At 37.7% G+C, this 18,015-nt stretch overlaps 1 protein-coding gene across 4 annotated transcripts in view; it reads right to left on the bottom strand.

Moving 5' to 3' along the window:
• The window catches only part of SCN4A (sodium voltage-gated channel alpha subunit 4), a 182,998-nt gene that overhangs the window by 107,252 nt on the left and 57,731 nt on the right, over positions 1-18,015 (bottom strand). For all 4 annotated transcript variants that reach the window (XM_075176881.1, XM_075176882.1, XM_075176879.1 and 1 more), the window contains exons 2-6: positions 13,687-14,003; positions 11,586-11,703; positions 5,459-5,549; positions 4,877-5,005; positions 1,556-1,647 (exon numbers count right to left, since the gene is read on the bottom strand). In XM_075176881.1, the coding sequence (XP_075032982.1) occupies positions 1,556-1,647; positions 4,877-5,005; positions 5,459-5,549; positions 11,586-11,703; positions 13,687-13,944 (688 nt within the window). In that variant the 5' untranslated portion in view covers positions 13,945-14,003. The remainder of the gene's footprint in view (positions 1-1,555; positions 1,648-4,876; positions 5,006-5,458; positions 5,550-11,585; positions 11,704-13,686; positions 14,004-18,015) is intronic.

The following is an 18,015-nucleotide window of genomic DNA, read 5'->3' as shown; positions in this document are numbered from 1 at the left end:
GTAGCTGATATGGTCAATGCTGAAAGCTGGGTGCCTGCTACTGCCTGCTCTTGGAGTCAATGTGAGGTATACGCCCTTCAGTACCTATGTGAACCCATGAAAGCAATCCAATGCTGGACTGCCATCCTACACCCTTTCTGAGTTTGAATCTCAGAATAGGGCAAAAAACAGGTAATATTACTCAATTGTCGTTTGTGTGTTTCCCTTATATGCTAGCGTGTACTTTTACAATTTAGTGGGTTGTTGTTTAAGTTGCTGTGAACCTATTGAAGGTTAAAATTAACATGCTTTAATTTTCATTGATCTCAGTATGAGGTAAGATTTATACCACATGTTGTTATCCAGTCCCTCTGTTGCCTAGTTCCTAATAAAGGGTCTGGTTACACCAGTTTACCACTAAGACACCACTAAGAGGAAACCTATTGAATTTTTCCCTTGGTATGATAGCACTACACACATAACAATGTAATTATTTTCAAGGACTGGCTGACCAAATTGTTCAAACCTAGATGATCACAGCAAAGAAACTTTATTCTAAGAAATTTCCAGGTCAAATTGGTGGCTAAGAGGCTTGCTGCTAAGACAGGTATTGGTGCTTAGTTAACCAGATATGGAACTGTTTGTGGTAGTAGATTTCTATCTTATGGCTTTTTCTCTACTTTAAATTTGCAGGCTTCATTCAGGATAAGATTGTGAAATGCTAATAGGCCTGGAATCAGAACTTTGCCCTAACCTATTATCATTAGCTGCGATACTGTAAATTATATACTGTTTCTGTTATTGTTTTGATATCGGAAGACATTTGCTTCATTAAAATCGACAAAACCTACATGGTATCCAGTACATGAAAACAAAAGACAGGAGCAACATTCCAGGACTAGATGGCTGAAGTTTTATTCCATTTTAAAAAAAAAATGGGATGCCACATGGAGTCACTTGTTCATGCAGCTGGGCTTCCATGACTTTACAATGCCGAACTATTTATCCCATGCTCCCATCTCTGTTGCCAATCTGTGTGAAAAGCTTGCTGAATACCTGGTGCTGAGCCACTGAAGATGTAAACCTGAATCCCTCTCTACTTTAGTTTTTGTCGTGGACAAAGCATATGTTGTTGATGACTACATTGTACGACTTTGCAATTCCTAACAACTTGATAACTAAAATAGGGACAAGGGCAAGGTCTAATTAAGGGGCATGAACAAGCACTGAGGGTTACAGCGGGTCAGGGAAATAAGGAAGTAAACATGAACAAATTGTAAGTGATACTGGAGACACCCAGCCAGAAGGTTGAATCTGTGAAACTGAGACTAACTGCTCGGTATTAGCCATTTAATGACAATAGATGTCCCAATATATATAATTCCTACTGGAATTAAACAGGACATCTACGATATATGGAGAGAGAGGATTGAGATGTTGATAACACAATCGTACATTTAACAGAAGGTATAACATTCTTCAAAGAATGGGCTTCCTCCACAGGCGATGACACAATAACAAACACAAGCTCCCAGACAACAGAAATAAAACAAAGATGAAATGAAAAGGTACAAACCTGGAATTACAGTGATTGTTTTAAGTGCACGGAGGACACGGAATGTCCTGAGAGCAGACACATTCCCCAAATCAACAAACTCTGTGGTGTAACTAAAGAGATAATAACAAGACAGGGGATCCTGAGGAGAGTGGATTGATTAACATGCTGGAAGTCGGCTGCAGGCAACCCATTCCTTGCACTTATTAGGACGTGCATATTAACCACAAACCAAACCAGCCAAAGCAAATCGTTATTTTGGAGAAACTTGTTTTGTAAGAGACCAGCAAACTGGGATCAAGGAAGCCTCTTTAATGTATATTAAACCACTAACATCCAAAGTAAATAATTTTGTCTATGTAATTTACCATCAAATAAAGAAGAGTACTGATTCCATAAAACTATTCTAAGACCAACCCATTTAAAAAATAAAAGATGTAGGATGTTTGGGTGAAGAAATACATTCTCACTTATGGACTTTTGCTCACAGTTGGGACTGCAGAATCTGGGGCCTGATTCATTAAGGAAAGTTAAGTAAAAAAATGAGTAAGTAGTCTCCTGGACAGAACCATGTTGCAATGCACGGGGTGCAAACTAGTTTTCTATTTTGCACATAAGTTAAATACTGTCAGTTTTTTTTATGTAGCACACAAATACTTGATAGCTAATTTGACAACTGAAATTTAAAGTCTGTATTTGTGTGCTACATGAAAAACAGACAGTATTTAACTTATGTGCAAAATAGAAAACTAGTTTGTACCCCTTGCATTGCAACATGGTTTTGTCCAGGAGACTACTTACTCAATTTTTTTTACTTAACTTTCCTTAATGAATCAGCCCCCTGGAGCCTAAAACTCCACCAGTCAGTGTATGTTCAAAGAGACGTTATTTTTCTCTTTGAAGGGGGCAGTGGTCATTTTAAGAACATATTTGAGGTGTCAAACTGTTTTCAGACACAATCCAAAAAAAGCATCTCTCTGGATGCAGCAATAACCACACAATCTATAATGCTAAAAATGTATATTTTTAAGAAAGTCAGTTTAATTTGTGAAGAATCAGATTTGGATCTGGCCATGGAACAAAGCCCCATCAGCTGGGAGACATGAAAGAAAACCTGTCTAATGCATTTTTGTGCGCTATGTAATATGAAAAAGACATCTTTTCTAAGTGGGCTGGATGCATATGGGTTGACTCGACTTGAAAGACGTGACTCATACTGCGCTATATACTTCCTCTTATATGGTTTCCTTCAATCATTTCCTCTGTGTCAAGAACCATAATGAGCAAATAAAAATCAAATTACAGCGCTGAGTAATAGCTATAAATAGCTGTTTGTGGGTTTTTAAGAACCATAATGAGGCAGGAAAAATATGATATAGGAAAAAGGCCACTCAAGATAGAGCAGAATGTTGCACCATTGCAAAGTCACTGAATTTGCAAACACTGATGGTCATGTAGATTTGGACAAATCAGCTTCAATAGCGCAGGCGTAAAATACACATATCGTACAATATACGCAATTCAATATAAACACGTAGTGAGTCTGCATGAAAATATGTTTAAAGTGCATCAAGATATGCTTTAAACGTATCATGATGCAGCGGCATACTGAAGATGCAATGTGGGGTCCCCTTGTTATTATGTGACACAACCCCAACCGGTTCTGCATGGGGCAGAATTCCGTAAAGGAATCATGAGGTCTAACCACTACTAACCAATCAGAACAACTTTCTCATGTTCTGAGACATACAGAATGAAGCCATTCAGTATTCGTTAGTTAGGCCATCGTGGTCTCTCATTCGCAACAGGGCTCCGGAGCAGTATGCATCATCTACCTGTATGCTGGGTTTTATTTTTACTTATTATGATGGAAGATATAATTATTTCTCACAGAGACTGTTTATTATTTTTTAATGGTGAGTTTTTATCCAGTGGACCCAACATCTAACGGCAAGGATATTGAGAGGAACAGCTGGGACTGTGTAACACTATAACTAGAGGACCAAATCCTACAGGTTTCTCTGTTATAGTACAACTAACCCAACTTGCCACAGTCTGAAGCTGGTTGTGACAATTGTGTGTGTGGGGGGGAACGACAAACGGTGCATTTGCTGTAATCAGCACAAGCGATAAGTGCTTTTTGTGGCACACAATTTTTATTAAAAATAATGTATTTAATCTATTTTCACACACTGCAGAAATAATAATAATCACCATTAGCATGGACCTTTTCTCCAGCAGTAGACCACCCACCATAGATAAACCTCCTGACAGGTGTATCTGCTAATGTTTTCACCTCTAGGTAGACAGAAATTACGTGAACGTGCCTTTACTGTACTCGGCCTATGCTTTCATGACCCTTCCCTCCCCTGTTCCGCTTTTCTAAATGTAAGGGGACACATGTCTGAAATAAGGCATAATATGGATGAGAAGACATGCATTCTTCATATACATGCGCATTACGAAAAAGTGTATTTCATGCCTTAAAACTGATATTGCTTCAAACTCTAAATGACGCTCACTGCGCCCTAATTCTCTATGCTCTCTGTCACCAGCCTCACCTTATCTCCAGTCTCTTAAAATGGCCAACCACGAGCATATCTTGTCCATCAATTTATTCATATTTTGTTTAAATCAGTCAGGCATTGTACTATGTGAATCTCTCCAAATGACAGTTCTTATCATAATGTAGTCAGGTTGGTCAAAGAGTTCCATTTAGACATTGTATATCATTAACTGACTGTCTGGAAGTGGTAGTGGTCAGTTATACTTTGTATGACAGTTAACCTACCAGATCTGTGCAGTTTGCATGTCCACAGATCCAGCGATTCAATGATTACACTGAATGACTGGATTCATGGACACTATGGGACTGTTGCTGAAAGCTCAATAAGAGTTGAAATGTACTTCAGAATTCATTTTACTACTTAAAGAACGGTTCTAGCAGTACAATTTAGAAAATAAAAATAAATATCTGAGTTGTTATTATTGGTTATGCAGACTACACAAACAGAGTCCCCCAGACTAGCTCAGAAGAGAAAACAAAATCAGTAAATCCTATTTGCTACTCCTTGTGGAAAAATATATTTTCATCTTTTAAAACTTTAAAAAATATATTTTTTATGTTACAGTACAAAAAGAGGCACAGCAACGATTGAGATATATCAGATTAGATGCACACAATGCATAGGATGTTAGTGGGGTAAAGATAAGCCTTGGGTGTACAGTCATGTATGGTTAGAAATAGGCAAAACTGTTAAATTATCACAAAAACATAATTTTTAATGATCAAATCCCAAATGAGCATGTTAGTGACCATAACAGTGTCTAGCTTCCACTTACGCCATGACAATGACACAGAAATCCAGCCAGTTCCATGGATCCCTGAGGAATGTAAAACTGTCGATGCAAAACCCTCTGGCAAAGATCTTCACCAATGACTCAAAAGTATAAATGCCTGTAAATGTCCACCTAAGAGTCAGACACAAGGTACAGGGCTATGAAAGAAAGTTAGGCATGGTAAAAAGAGGGTAAAAAACAGGCTCAGAGACAGGACACAGTGAGATAAAAAAAAAAAAGAGGAGATTAAGAAATGACATAAAACAGTTAGATATGTATATATGTAATAATGTACATGAAAATAATATTAATAATCAAGCGTTGCCCCATGAACATATATATATATATATATATATAGACACAAGACCTCAGGTGCTTTTATATAGCTCATGGACTTTCAAGGGGATAATATGCAAATGATCTTAATAAACACTTAATTGATGGTATCAATACTTGTTTATACAGATATTATTTAAAGGAGTTAATACATATATTAAGATCAATCATGAATTATACAGATATTTATTATAATTTACAAACATATGCACATCAATAATCTACTATAGGTAGATAAAACATACTTACTCCACATTTTTGGACCAAGATGGTGGGTCACTCATGGTCATAAAGACACAATTTGTTAAGATTGTTATCATAATAAAAAAACTGAATATTGTAAAGTATATTTAAGGAAAATAACACAAAACAGAGGCATGACATCAGATAAAAGAGCACTATACTGCACATGACCTGGGTTTCATAGTCAGCAATATGAATAATCTCCACACAAATCTTTCTTAGAGCATCAATCCCATGAAAATAGCAGGCATGTTTATTGACATAAATCACTGTGGCATGCTATAACAAGAATGTTGGTATTTACCATTGTCCCTTCTTTTTTCTCTTCAGGGCACTATTAATGATTTATGATTCTGCACTATTATGGCAAGCACAGTCACATGACACATGATGTAGTTAGCAGAGAGGTTTTGAAACGCTCCTCTGAGCTCAGCCTGCAGTATAAATTCTCCCCCTCTGTCATCACATGACATGTTGAGAGCCTGAGTCTGTGTGTATGTGTCTGGCAGCCATACTTGATTGCCCTCAAGCCAGATTTTAAAAAGGATATAATAATTTGTAGGAGGACGGCTAAGAAAAATGACAATAAGATGAATACTTAACTTGTTATATAAATTAATAAACCTATGTGTGATTGCTGCTTTAAACATAATATGATGATATTTCAATATTTATAGAGATGGAAATACAATATCAAAATATTGGCTGCCAATTTCTTGTGGCACACATACTACAGTCATGGCCAAAACTTTTGAGAATGACACAAATATTATTTTACACAAAGTCTGCTGTCTCAGTTTATATGATGGCAATTTACATATACTCCAGAATGTCATGAAGAGTGATCAGATGAATTGCAATTAATTGTAATGTCTCTCTTTGCCATGACAATGAACTTTATCCCAAAAACAACATTTCCACTGCATTTCAGCACTGCCACAAAAGGACGAGCTGACATCAGGTCAGTGATTCTCTCATTAACACAGGTGAGTGTTGACGAGGACAAGGCTGGAGATCACTCTGTCATGCTGATTGAATTAGGATAACAGACTGGAAGCTTTAAAAGGATAATAATAATAGTAATGCACAGTACCAACTGAGCTGCATAATATTTCTTAAAAGTAGGAATTTCCAGCTCTTGTGGATTGTTGAAGAACTTGTGAACTTTTTCTCATCCAAATTAAAAAGTAAGTTCACTTGCCAAAGAAAGGAGTACGTTTTAGGTGGAATTTGCTTCCACCTAAAACGTTATAAGTAAAGAAGGATTATAATTTCTAATGAGCATATTAAATATAATTTATGGCACTATGGATGAGGCATATTGAGGATGAATGGGCCTATGCATGGAGCAGACTGTGATATACATGATGCTATATGGAACTTGTGATTTATATGGGTTAATATGGCAGCATAGGTGACATATGGTGACAATGTGTTATACAATGTGTTCAGTAGAGAAATGTTTGCAAAACTGGGTTTCAATGATATACAGTATATAGACAAAAGTATTCGGACGCCTGACCATTACACCAACAGGGACTGTAATGACATTGTCTTCAAATACACATACTTTAATATGGAGTTGGCCCCCCTTTTGCAGTGATAACACCTTCCACTCTTCTTGGAAGACTTTTCTTGAAAGATATTGGAATGTTTCTGTGGCTCTGTGCGGGCCAGTCAAGTTCTTCCACACCAAACTGATCAAAACATGTCTTTGTAGTCCTTGCTTTGTGCACAGTCATGTTAGAATAGAAAAGGGCCTTCCCCAAACTGTTGACACAAGGTTGGAAACATAGCATTGTCCAAAATGACTTGGCATGCTGAAGCATTAAGATTGCCCTTCACTGGAGAAAAGGGTCTTGCCCAAACCCTGAAAACAGCCCCATACTATTATCCCTCCTCCACCAAACTTCACAGTTGGCATAATGCAGTCAGGCAGGTAACGTTCTCTCAGCATCCACCAAACCCAGACTCGCCCATATGACTGCCAAACAGAGAAGCGAATTCGTCACTCCACAGAACACGTTTCCACTGCTCCACAGTCCAGTGTTGGTGTGCTTTACACCACTCCATCCGACACTTGACATTGGTCTTGGTGATGTGAGACTTGCATGCAGCTGCTCGGCCATGGAAACCCATTCCATTAAGCTCTCACCACACAGTTCTTGTGCTTATATTAAGCTGTGATTTTACGCAGTGTTCCGCTTCATGGCTGAGTTGCTGTTGTTCCTAAACATTTCCACTTTCTTATAATATCACTCACTTACAGTTGACTGTGGAATATCCAGCAGGGATGAAATTTCACGAACTGACTTATTGAAAAGGTAGCATCCTATCACGATACCACGCTTGAAGTCACTGAGCTCTAAAGAACAACTCATTTTGTATCACAAATGTTTGCAAATGGAGACTGCATGGCTAGGTTCTTGATTTTATACATGTATGGCAACGGGTCTGATTGAAACACCTCAATTCAATAATTAACAGGTGTGGACAAATACTTTTGTCCATATAGTGTATATGTATCACTGCTCCCATACATACACTCCACTACACTTGGTACAACTCATAACTCATCTAAAACTGTCATGATCATCGAGCACAGCAGAAACTTCAAAGTATAATGTCACTGTTTAGTACAGCCTCTCTTACAGATGCAAACCTACCAGTGCAACGTCAATGCTTAGTACAACTTCTCTTGCAGACACAAACTTCCCAGAGTAACTTCACTGCTTAGTACAATAGTACAACTTCTCTTAAAGACCAAAGCTTACAAGTGCAAAATTACTGAACACATTTTATATCATATTGTCACCATATTAACCCCTATGCAGTCATATAAACCCATATAAATCATAAACTCTACATGTCTGAATCAAAAGCTCCATATAACCTCATGTATGTCACAGTCTGCTCCATACTTAGTCCAATTCATCTTCAGTATGTCCCATACATTCTATTTTATATGCTCCTTAGACCAATTATTATTCATATATCTACAGTCATTTACAAAAGTTTTGAGAATGACACAAATATTATTTTTCACAAAGTCTGCTGCTTCAGTTTTTATGACGATGGCAATTTGCATATACTCCAGAATGTCATGGAGAGTGTTCAGATGATTTGCAATTAATTTCAAAGTCCCTCTTTACCATGACAATGAACTTTATCCCAAAAACAACATTTCCACTGCATTTCAGCCCTGCCACAAAAGGACCAGCTGACATCAGGTCAGTGATTCTCTCATTAAAATAGGTATGAGTGTTGACGAGGACAAGGCTGGAGATCACTCTGTCATGCTGATTGAGTTAGAATAACAGACTGGAAGCTTTAAAAGGAGGGTGGTGCTTCAAATTATTGTTCTTCCTCTGTTAACCATGGCTATCTGCAAGGAAATACGTGCAGTCATCATTGCTTTGCACAAAAAGGGCTTCACAGGCAAAGATATTTCTGCTAGTAAGATTGCACCTAAATCAACCATTTATCGGATCATCAAGAACTTCAAGGAGAGAGGTTCAATAGTTGTGAAAAAGGCTTCAGGGCACCCAAGAATGTCCAGCAAGTGCCAGGACCGTTTCCTAAATTTGATTCAGCTGCGGGATCAGGACACCACCAGTGCAGAGCTTACTCAGGAATGGCAGTAGGCAAGTGAGAGTGCATCTGTACGCAAAGTGAGGCGAAGACTTTTGGAGGATGGCCTGGTGTCAAGAAGGCCAGCAAAGGCTGATATTCTGCAAAAGGTACAGGGATTGGACTGCTGAGGACTGGGGTAAAGTAATTTTCTCTGATGAATCCACTTTCAGATTGTTTGGGGCATCTGGAAAAACATTTGTCTGGACAAGGAAAGGTGAGTGCTAACATCAGTCCTGTGTCATGCCAACAGTAAAGCATTCTGAGACCATTCATGTGTGGGGTTGCTTCTCAGCCAAGGGAGTGGGCTCACTCACAATTTTGCCTAAGAACACAGCCATGAATAAAGAATGGTACCAAAACATCCTCCAAGAGCAACATCTCCCAACCATCCAAGAACAGTTTGGTGACAAACAATGCCTTTTCCAGCATGACAAAAGTGATAACTAAGTGGCTCGGGGATCAAAACATTGACATTTTGTGTCCATGGCCAGGAAACTCCTCAGACCTTAATCCCATTGAGAACTTGTGGTCAATCCTCAAGAGGCGGGTGGACAAACAAAAACCCACAAATTCTGACAAACTCCAAGCATTGCTTAGGCAAGAATGGGCGGCCATCAGTCAGTATGTGGCCCAGAAGTTGACTGACAGCATGCCAGGGCAAATTGCAGAGGTCTTCAAAAAGAAGGGTCAACACTGAAATATTGACTTTTTGCATAAACTTAATGTAATTGTCAATAAAAGCCTTTGACACTTATGAAATGCTTGTAATTTTTTTTCAGTATACCATAGCAACATCTGACACCAATATTTGTCACTTTCTCAAAACTTTTGGCCATGACTGTAGTAACATACATTGCTGTAATGAATACACCCAAACAAGCCTACAAGCAATGTCATTTGCTCCTTGTTTAGGAGCTATGTCAAAATAAACATGTCTTCTCTTAGACTGGACCAGTTATTCCCACACTAAACCACAATGATATCTGTAAAATATCACATAATAAGATTTATGTCAATACAATTACATATAGGTATCATCTAATACAGTATGGATTCCACAAATGTTAATTTATTTCTAAAGTAAAAATAAATATATGACCTGAAAGAAGAGGTGTCAACACAGATGATTACAAATTATTATTTACACATTAACATAGAGAAGAACAAAAACTCACTAGAGAGAAACTTGGACAAAACACCAAGTTTGGCAGCAAATGGCAGATAATAGCAAGCAATGCACACATTTGCCGTGATTGGAGATAACAAACTATCTAGGATATTAGTAGACAGTAAAATGGGTTGTAGCACAGTACACCACTTCTTGAAAATGGTGTATGACTATGGGAACCTGTCTATAGGAAAAACAAATAGAAACACAAATTTTAAGGCAGAAATGAACTTAAAGGTATGGGTAGTATGCCCATTCTTTGTGTAGTTTATTATTTTTTGTAAATCTATTTTAGATCTAAGTCTTAACAATAGCCATATGTCTACCACATGCATTCTTGAATTATTTTAATGCATTAACTGCTGGGAGATTATTACATTCATTGTTTATGGTTTCTTTAGAAATGTCCTTCTTTATGTTAACTTTCAGTTATCCTTCCAGTTTCAAAATTTGACCCTTCGTTCCAGAAATCCTTTAAAATTAATGCCTTTCTAATCTCTAATACAGTACTGTAACCACCATGGATGCAGGGTGTATAGTGCACACAGGCCCAAAAGCCAAGGGGGCCCTGCTATTGTGCCTAAGAGGTATACTTAAAATCAAAACAGAAATTTGTCTAACAAACTTTTCATGCCCAGGACTCAAGGGCAAGCTGGGTTGGGGGGCAGGAGGGCATATTCCCCCGGTCCGGTATGAGTGGACTACCTTGAACTGGGTCACCTGCATTTTTTCCCTTTAAAATGGGAGGCTGCTGAGCAGAGTCTTGTCTCCTGGGCTAAAATTTGCCAGCCCTCCCCTGCCAGGACTGTGAAGATGACGAGGGGACATTGACTGCAATTCAAGAAAGGATCTTTCTCACCATCAACAAAAAAAAGGGGTCTGTAACTGTAAAGGTAGGTCCAGTGGATTTTCTTACCAAGCTAAATATATATATATATATATTATATATATATATATATATACACATATATACACACACACACACACACACATATATACAGATTATGCATATTCTCTAAATATGGGGATGTCTTCTTTTCTTTTTCTTTCCAAGGGATAATAGCACTAGTCAGAGCTGGAGTAATTGATCTACGGAGTTGATCTGATTGCTGGGTATGGGGTCAAGAGGAGCATCTCTCCTCACATGCTGTATATCGGCACTGCCCTCACTGTAGTTTTGTTTTGGTCTTACTTTGGATCACAACACCTCAAACTTAAAAAAGTTTCAACTGTTGGACTTGTGAGAAACTAAATTACATAGTGAGGTTGAAAAAAGTCACAACACACAACAACTAAGAGAAAAGATAATCAATTATTTTTTCAAAGGATATGAGTGGATCAGCACTTTAATAGCTCCAGTTCTAAAAGGATTTAAAGGGTTCAGTAGATATAAAGCTTTGGTGGCAGTGAACCGAAATATTGCTTTGCCCTTATTCAGGACAATAAATGTCTGCGGAAAGAAAAAATAATGTAAAGCACTGAGCAGAGAATACAGACATGCATGCATGACATTTAAGAATTACCAGTACGAGAGTGATTTCCCCCCACAAATAACATTGTAAAAGCAATGCACTCAAAATTAAAAATCAGGTTGGCCAATGAGCTCCATCCCATAGATTGTAAGCTTGCGAGCAGGGCCTTCTCACCTCTTTGTCTGTTTTACTCAGTTTGTTTATTAGTTTACTATGTTTGTCCCCAGTTGTAAAGCGCTACGGAATATGTTGGCGCTATATAAATAAATGATGATGATGATGATCTAGACGTGTGTTATATTTTACATGTTTTGATTTCCAGTAGCTGAAGACAAGAATTTCTGAATATATACCCAAAAAATAAGGCAGAGACATTTCCTCAACTTTACAGAGGACTGGTGTCTCACGATTTCCTTGCTCTATGCGGCCTTAAAATGTTCTTGCACGGAGGCCCTCTCATGCAATCTTGTTTTAGCAAGAATTGTATATTTAAATGGATTACTTTAGTTTATTTGCTTGTGCATCGCCCACCTGCCCATCCTATGAATGTAAAACCAACTTTCACCAAGGGCCATTTAAGGCAGAATAAATGTGGAAGTGCAGAACATTTTATTTTGCTAAAATGAACCTTTTTTTGAGCATAGCGGACACAACCACTCCCTAATCTGCTTTTGGATAGCTTGTCTGTGCAGATGCTCTGGGAGACATTTTGCAAATGTTTAGGTAGAGATTTAAATGCACATGTCTACAAAAATCTAAAATCACTTCAGCATACTGCCTGCTATCACATTTGCGACATCCATCAAATAATTAACATTATTGCTTATGTTTAAAGTTCATAATGGGCAAAAACAAACCCTCCCAATACATTTACATTTTAACAAATATTTACCAGCCTCGCTTATACGTAGGAGCACACTCACAATCCGTTTTATGGTGCTGCCCTTGTAAAAATCTGTCTGAGCCTACTTTTGTGGGACTGCGGATCTGGCTAGAAAGTTGCAAAGAGACAAAATATCCCTTCAAAGCTGTGGCTACTAAAAATTTAGGACCAACACCTTTGAATTAAACATTTTTCTCCTAAAATACTGCCTATTTGAGCCTAAATTAATGCCTTAAAATGATTATGAGAGTTAGGGGACATCAAGAAGAATTTGTTATTATATGTGTAAATTTGTGTTAATTAGGATTAAATCCAGCTAAAGGGCTATCATCTCCCCATACCCCAAAACATCCCTTAACCCTTCCTCTTTTTCTAATTACCGCCCTATCTCCTTACTTGCTTTTGCCTCCAAACTTCTCGAATTTGTTGTCTACAACCATCTCACCTCTTTCTCTAATCTTACATCATCCTTGACCCACTCCAATCTGGATTTGCTCCACTTCTACTGAAACTGCCCTCACTAAGGTCAGTAACAACCTTATCTTCACTAAAGCTATGGAAGTATCCTTTTCAACCTTTCTGCTGCCTTCTATACCACTGACCACTTTATCCTTTTGCACACTCTCCAATTTTTAGGCATCTAGAACACTGTCCTTTCCTGGTGTTCCACTTACCTCTCCAACCGCTCCTTTTCAGTTCTACACCCAACTCCACCCCCCCACTTCTTCCCTTACCTGTTGGAGTCCCCCAAGTATCCGTTCTTGAACCCCTGCTCTTCTCCCTAAACACCACTCCCATACTCTGTGCCACCCTACTTGTGTCTTCCCCTTTCCCTGTCTTCTACGGCACTGCAGATCTTTTATGGCACCCTTTAAATAAAAAATAATATAATAATAATAATAATTTTGTACCTAAACAAACCATTAGCGCACAAATATTGCCCAACTTTTTTTTACACTATGATTTAGAATTGAGCTAGAATACGTCCTCCTCACTGCCTGCAAATTTTAAATTTGGTCCCCTGCAGTGCAAGATGGTTTTTCCAAGATGAAAAATTGCACATTGTAGCAACTGTTACCTTTTGGGTTCCATAGAAGGGATCCAGATCTTCTAGGGGCACCCCAATAAGTTCTGATGGTGGATCACCATAAATAAGTGGTAGACTCTTCCCTGCTTCCAGTCCATTGTTGGGTTTTAACACCTGATCATCAAGCACTTCAATTTGCTTGGCTTTCCTGATCTGTTCCTCCTCAAATAGCTTTTCTATTTTCGCAAGGCTCTCTTTGGTAAATCGTCGCAGGCTGTCAGGGCCGGCAGGAAGCATCTTGCCGGCCATATTCTCATTCTGTATTTAGGCGGGGTGTGATAAGGCAGGTCTGCCTAGGAATCCAATACCTGAGATGAGGAGAACAACTGTATTATTACATACATAAAATGATATACAATATGCACAATAGTTGCAAATATTAATTGAACAACACAATAACAACAAGTGCAGTTGGGTAAAAATGTGAACTTTAAAGTACATCACACAAAATACACATTACATGCCTCTCAATACTCCATATTTTCAGAACCACTAAATGGTTCCAACATATTCTGATGGCGGTAATCTTCTAAAAATGGACACATAGATAAGGAGATCTGGGATGATATAGGCACTATACTATTCACACTATTCTATTCACAATCTCTATCAATGCCCACAATATGCAGTTGTGTACAAAATTCAATGTTTATCTATTCACTGCTGTCTGCCTGGATAAAACTTAACTCTTCTTGTGTTTCACTTGAAGAATGAAAAGGGAGATTTACTTGGTAGCCTGGACCAACAAAGTTCCTCCTGTTGCTAGTGCTACGATCACCAACATACATAAAAATGCCATGGTGGGGGAAATTTGTGTCAGCTCTTTTATCAAAACAGTAGGTAGTGTCTTAAAATGGACCTCACTGATTTTGAAACTTTACTTATGTCTTTAAAACATTGAATAAAGATTTGTCTAGAACTGTTTTTCTCCACTGCTTTCCTCAGAGACCACTGATAAAAGTTTTCCTATGTCTGATTTAAGAATCACCAGTGACATAACTTCTAGTACATATGGAGATTGATTATAAAGAGTAAATCACGATTAATACAATGAGTTTTGGTTGGTCTTCCACAGCAGGCTGGACGGGTGATGCATCTAGGATGGTTCTCTATATGCACAGATCAGATAGTTAGTGGCTGTAGCAGGAAGAGAGCAAAGTGGGAGGACTGTCTTGTAGGAACTTAAATGAATGTGGTGTGTGCAATTTGTTATGGGGGTCTATAGAGGTGACTGGCTGGTGAAATAAGGAACCAGCTTAGTCTCCCCTCATGTCCTGTGACAAATTGACCAAAACTAGTGTAATAAGCTTTAATTAACCGAAAAACAAATAAATTGAATTACATGACATTAAACTATTTGGAATGTATCCATATCTATATGTACTAAAATCTTAATTGACAAAATAGAAGAATGACAGCCTCCTGGTAGCAGGTGAACATTTAAAAGTAATGTACACAAGGAGATCATAATATTGTGTATAGGAAGGTGGAAGTTAATAATTGTTTATTTGTGTAATTTCTCATTCAGGACTCTATTTATTAAAATTCAGCGATAAGGATCAGTGCAATCTAGCATTAAAATCAGTTGGCTCGGCAACACTAGCCCAGTGCAGTAAGGGTTACATACTGCTTCACTGAGCCAAATCTGAGGGGAATGCGAATTCGTGACCCACTTGATGGTTAAAACAAATAGTCAAAAACAGATTTAAAAATTATAAAAAAAATATTCCAGTGAAAAATGCTTTTTTAAAATAAAAAAAACATTTTTTAATAGATTTTTCTTATGTTGTCGCCATCTTGAGATGGTGATAATAGAACAAAGTTGTGGCAGAACTCATACTTCTGTGATCCTTTTTAAATAGACATTCCACATGCTTCACCACCGAGACTCGGCAAAACTTACCACCGGCTATAGCACTACTATTACCAGCGGTGACTCCTTCATGTGTAAGGTGAAGCCCTATCTGATGAAAGCCCCCTTTTCACTGGTGATAGGACTTTTCACTGTTTAATAAATGGACCACTAAAATTTAGATAAATCATAGTAATTTGAAATAATCAGTATGACTACCTCAGCTCTCTAGTTGTTTGTCTTCTGGAAAGAAATTTGAGTCCAAAGTAATTTTTTCACATTGAAACATGAATTAATTTACCTGAAAATATCAGCATATTTCAGAACAGTAATCAACTGGACACTGAGACAACAAAATAATATGCAAACAACCCACAGAGTTTTTTTTGTAAATAGATAGTATCTTACCAATAAGGCATAAAATTGTTTCTTGTAAATTGGATATGACATAAATCAAAGAAGTATTTTTTCCAGGAGCATAGTAGAAAACCAAGTGAATGGTTGATCCTATATCTGTTTTGTGATATTCCCTGACATTGGTTGGCAGATTAGTTAACTAAGAAACTACACAGCAACATTGTTAACTGCTCCCCTTAAAAATTGCATCAAGTCTGAGCATGGAGGGTGTAGAAAGGAATCAGGAAATCATACTATATATGTATGGAACAACGCAACATTGTAATATAAGGAATTACTATACGTAATAGGCGAGACATCTGGTATGATCCAAAGGTGGGAGTTAGCAGTCCTTTTACAAAAAATTTGAAATATAGTGCATTACAATGCATTAGGCCACCTACCCACTGTTAATAAAATTATGCATTTTCCATCCTCCTAAACAACAGTTAAGTGCATGTAAAATGAATATAAACATCACTGAACCAGATGTGACATACATATTGACATTTCCATGTGCATTTAACTTGTTAAGTTGCATTATTTTGAACGCTTCCTGATCCACTTCAGAGCGTCTAATACTCATCAAGACATTTGAAAATGTCCATTCATCTCAATAGAAACACACATGTGGTTAAAAAGCATTTACATATGCATTTGATGCATATTTTTGGCTATGACAAAGAGAAGCAGGAAGGGTGTGAGCATGGACGGGAGGGAGTAGCATGGACCTTGAGAAGCTTACGGGGCAGATATAAGTTCTTTAGAACAAAGCGGGCCATGCACTATTACCGGTACTAATAGATGAGCATTAGTACCGTAACTACAGTACTTTCAATGCTGACTTTTGCTCACAGCTCTGTGAGCCGCGAGCAAAAACCTGCGTTAAAATTACCGTAGTAACGGTAATAATTTGCGCTCTTTAGAACGCAGGGAGTTGAATCTGCCCCTAAGTAGTCAAACCTTTTTAACTCCTTCCATCCCCTCCACTACAGCAAATACAAGAGGCATGGGAGATAGGAAGTAATTTGCCGAAAACCTGTACTCAATAGGGAGTCAATGTCCAAACTGGAGAAGATTGAAAAAGATCATTGGTTTATATTTAACTGAAAACAAAATGTGACAATACATTAAGAATGGGTCCATACAAATTTTCATTTTGCATGCACTTAATAATATCATACTATCATAACCTTTATTACATAATGAATATGCCCCAATATGTCTGAAATACTCTAAATAAACCACACAGTGTTAACGCAAAAATTTTATTGCTGGTAAAAACAATAGCAATTTTCAACTTCTCTAGTACAATATGACAAGTGAATAAATAGTAGTATTATAGTGAAATGGTGGTACTGGTTTGCGGCACAACAGTTGCAAACAGCATATACATATCATTGAAAGTATTATCAAGGATTTTGATTTTTCTCTTAATGTTCTCAATATTGTCATTCATTTTTTTCAAATGATCGTAGAGCTCAGCGACATTTTTTCCCTCTTCCGAACTTTCGTCTGATATGACGATGGTATCTATGAAGCAAGAAAATACAAAGGTTTTACCATTTCGCTTCTATCTCTGTAATAAAGTTAATGCAAGTTTTATTCCAACACCTGACATGTGCTCACCTTGCACACTGCTCGAGATCACTTTGTGTTGTGGTCCCTCGGGCACATTTATTTTTTCTCGTTTTATCACAGGTGTAATTACATCAGTGGTATCTACAGTGCCCTTGTCACCGTTAATTTTTGCTTCTGACAAAACAATAATCATACGTTTGCATTGGTTCATGGGACAGTAGAATGAAATACATAAAGTCCTTCATACAGGTACATTACACGACTACACGTGCTACTCACTTTCTTTTATGTTTTTACGGATTCGCTCCAGTCTCTTGCTTCTTTATTTTTAAGGTCCGACCATCTCTTCTGGACTTGGAATTTATTTCATTTTTTTCCAAGTTTTTCCTTCAGTAATCGCAGTAGTTTTTGCATTATCAATTCCTTTCTATTATTCACTTTTCTGTACTTTCGCTTTTGACAGTCGTAGTCGTACTGGTCCAGTACTTTTA

This window comes from Mixophyes fleayi, chromosome 6 (genome assembly GCF_038048845.1).
Source record: "Mixophyes fleayi isolate aMixFle1 chromosome 6, aMixFle1.hap1, whole genome shotgun sequence".
NCBI lineage: Eukaryota > Metazoa > Chordata > Amphibia > Anura > Limnodynastidae > Mixophyes > Mixophyes fleayi.
This window is presented reverse-complemented; position numbering and strand designations above follow the sequence as displayed.